Source organism: Alosa alosa, chromosome 10 (genome assembly GCF_017589495.1).
Source record: "Alosa alosa isolate M-15738 ecotype Scorff River chromosome 10, AALO_Geno_1.1, whole genome shotgun sequence".
Taxonomy (NCBI): Eukaryota; Metazoa; Chordata; class Actinopteri; order Clupeiformes; family Clupeidae; genus Alosa; species Alosa alosa.
The window spans coordinates 17,583,862-17,586,361 of NC_063198.1; the positions used below are offsets into that span (position 1 = coordinate 17,583,862).

At 51.5% G+C, this 2,500-nt stretch overlaps 1 protein-coding gene across 7 annotated transcripts in view; it reads right to left on the reverse strand.

Annotated features, from left to right (window-relative positions):
* The window catches only part of kcnab2a (potassium voltage-gated channel subfamily A regulatory beta subunit 2a), a 137,161-nt gene that overhangs the window by 45,110 nt on the left and 89,551 nt on the right, over nucleotides 1–2,500 (reverse strand). Inside the window, exon 1 of one of the 7 annotated variants that reach the window (XM_048255924.1) lies at nucleotides 1,307–2,002. The exons of the other annotated variants lie outside the window; for them this stretch is intronic. Coding sequence (XP_048111881.1) covers nucleotides 1,307–1,515 — 209 coding nt within the window. The 5' untranslated portion in view covers nucleotides 1,516–2,002. Of the gene's footprint in view, nucleotides 1–1,306; nucleotides 2,003–2,500 lie in introns of those variants that run through there. 7 annotated transcript variants of the gene reach the window in all.

Sequence of the window (2,500 nt, forward strand, 5' to 3'; positions counted from 1 at the left end):
AGAGAGAGAGAGAGAGAGAGGAAGAGAGAGGGAGAGGAAAGGGTTACAGGAGTTAAGTTGAGAGTTTATTGATATGGATTGGTGAGCGTGTGTATAGTTCTCAGCAGGACTATTAGGTTACGCTGCTTGCTGCTCATCACGGCCGGCATCCATCTTCCCCAGTGCGGGCTGCACCTCTGTGCCCCGCTGTGAGCCATAATGGCCTCCCACTGCACAGCCTGATTTCACCAGTAGCCTCTTCACATAATCACCTCCCTCCACGCCTCCCCCCCCCATCACCCTCCAAGCGCAGGGTTGCATCAGAGCGTCCTTCCATCACAGACACTTAGCGTCCGGACCCAAACTCCGCTCTCTGCGCTCTGATTGGCTGCTCAGCCGGGCGCACCAGAAAGCCTTTTGTCAGAGCCACTTAACGTCTAGACCAAACTCTGCTCGCTGCACTCTGATTGGTCAGCTGGCAGAGATACTCCAGCACTTAACAGAGAGCACTTTTTGTCTCACTTTAGACGAGGCTGATTGCCAACGGATGCGGCGAACGACCCTTCCTAGTTAACCTTTCCTCCATCTCTCTCTCTCTCTCTCTCTCTCTGGGTTTGAGGATGGGAGCCAAACTGGTAACTATAGCAATGCTCTGGTGAAATCAGCGCCCTGGCTGCAAGGGCTGTTGGAGGAAGAGGAACGAGGGGAGATGTAATGATTTATCTTTAGTTCAGCGTGTCGAGGCTCGACATAGTCTGTGCGCTTTGGCTGAAGCCGAGACTGCTGAGAGACATGCTTGTGAAGAGCCAAACATGCCTCTCACTCACACCCCACCCCAAAGGAACTAAACAGTCTAGTTCTGCTAAAACATTTTGAGCTGTGGTTCCAGCAAGTACTGTAGGTTCTCATTTAGGCTCTTAAGAAATGCATGAGTGCAATTTAGGTTTACTTTAACCTGTTCTGTGTTTTGGCTCCACAAACACGCTTCTGATCCTGCCAAAATACAACTGAACACACCATGGGTCTTTAAAATATTCTGTGCCGTTGCATGAAAGTATTAATTCAATGAAAGCTCAGCCACTTCTCTAGTCTATGTTCTAACATTCTTTTGTGCCTATTTTTTTTTTTTTTATGCATGTTCTACCCAATGCTTTCATGCAGTATTCTTCCCAATTGTTTTGTACAACTTTCTGGGTTTTCATGCATGTTCTCTTGCTGTGGAACAGTTCTGTTGCATTTTTCCAAATATTCTAACAATCTATTGTACAACATAGTCACCGTCAATGTTGTATTGCTGCGAACACTGTGGTCATGTACGTTGTCCTACCTATACTTCATGCCAGTCCTTATGCTCTGCTCACTGCACGATGGTGCGCTCTGGACGGACAGCTGTCCGAGGCTACGCGCCACCATGGCGACGGCACGGAACTTGCTGCGTGGGCCACTGGGGCTGTTGGCGTTCTGCTGGCGGCTGAGCCGGTCGTCGGTGCTTCTGCTCATGGACCGGTGGTCCGAGCACACAAAGGACACCTGCATCCCGGCGGAGGGGGTGCCGGTAGCGTTGGCGACGGAGCTAAACAGTGTTCCTCCGGCAAGAAACTGCACAAGGTGAAAATGCTAATTTTGTCCGCTTCCACTCTCTCTGGCGGAGATGGAGTTCTGTAGCTCCCTTCCCAGAGTAAAACAAACGCACCCACACCCACACACACGTGTGCATGCAGCAGTCTTTGATCCCGATGCTGGCCAAGGGGAGTCAAGCGCTCGGAGCTCCCCGGCACGGAGTGAAAGCCGGAGATGGAAAGCGATCCTCTGAGGATGTTTTCAAAAGACGCGTCCGAGAAAGAGTGAAAAAGAGAGGGAGAGAGAGAGAGAAAAAGAAGAGAGAGAGAGGGAGAGGGTCCGAGCAAAACTGAAGAGAGGCGCGTCAGGTTCTCAGGTTAGTCCTGAGGTGGCGGCTGCCACTATAAATACTCCACTGAGAGTCGCACCCGACTGCGGTGCGCTCACAGCCACACACACTCTGAGCTCTCTCTCCACTGAGCACCGACAGAGGGAGAGAGAGATGGGGAGAGAGAGGGAGAGAAGGAGAGAGAGGGAGGGAGGGAAAAAAGGAGGGAGAGAGGGAGGGGGAGGGAGAGTACAGCACAGAGAGGGAGAGAAGGACAGCGTTGAGTATGAGAGTAAAGGAGGGAGAGAGGGAGTGAAAGACAGAGAGGGTGAGAGAGGGAGAGAGAGAGAGAGAGAGAGAGAAAAAAGAAAGAGAGAGAGAAGAGGGGGGGTAGCCTGACCAGCAGAGAGGAAGAGAGCACTAAAGGAGAGGGGGAAAGAGAGAGGCAGCAAGGGAGAGCAAGAGAGAGAAGGAAGAGGAGTTAAGCCTTGACTACCTCTTCTCCTGCCTCACTTTCTCCTGCCGCTTGTCCTCTCCCCTTTTCTTCTCTTTTCCTCGCTCCTGTTTTTCTATTCCTCTCTCCTCTTCTCACTTTCTGTTCATTTCCTCTCCGCTCTCACTCGGTCCTCTATG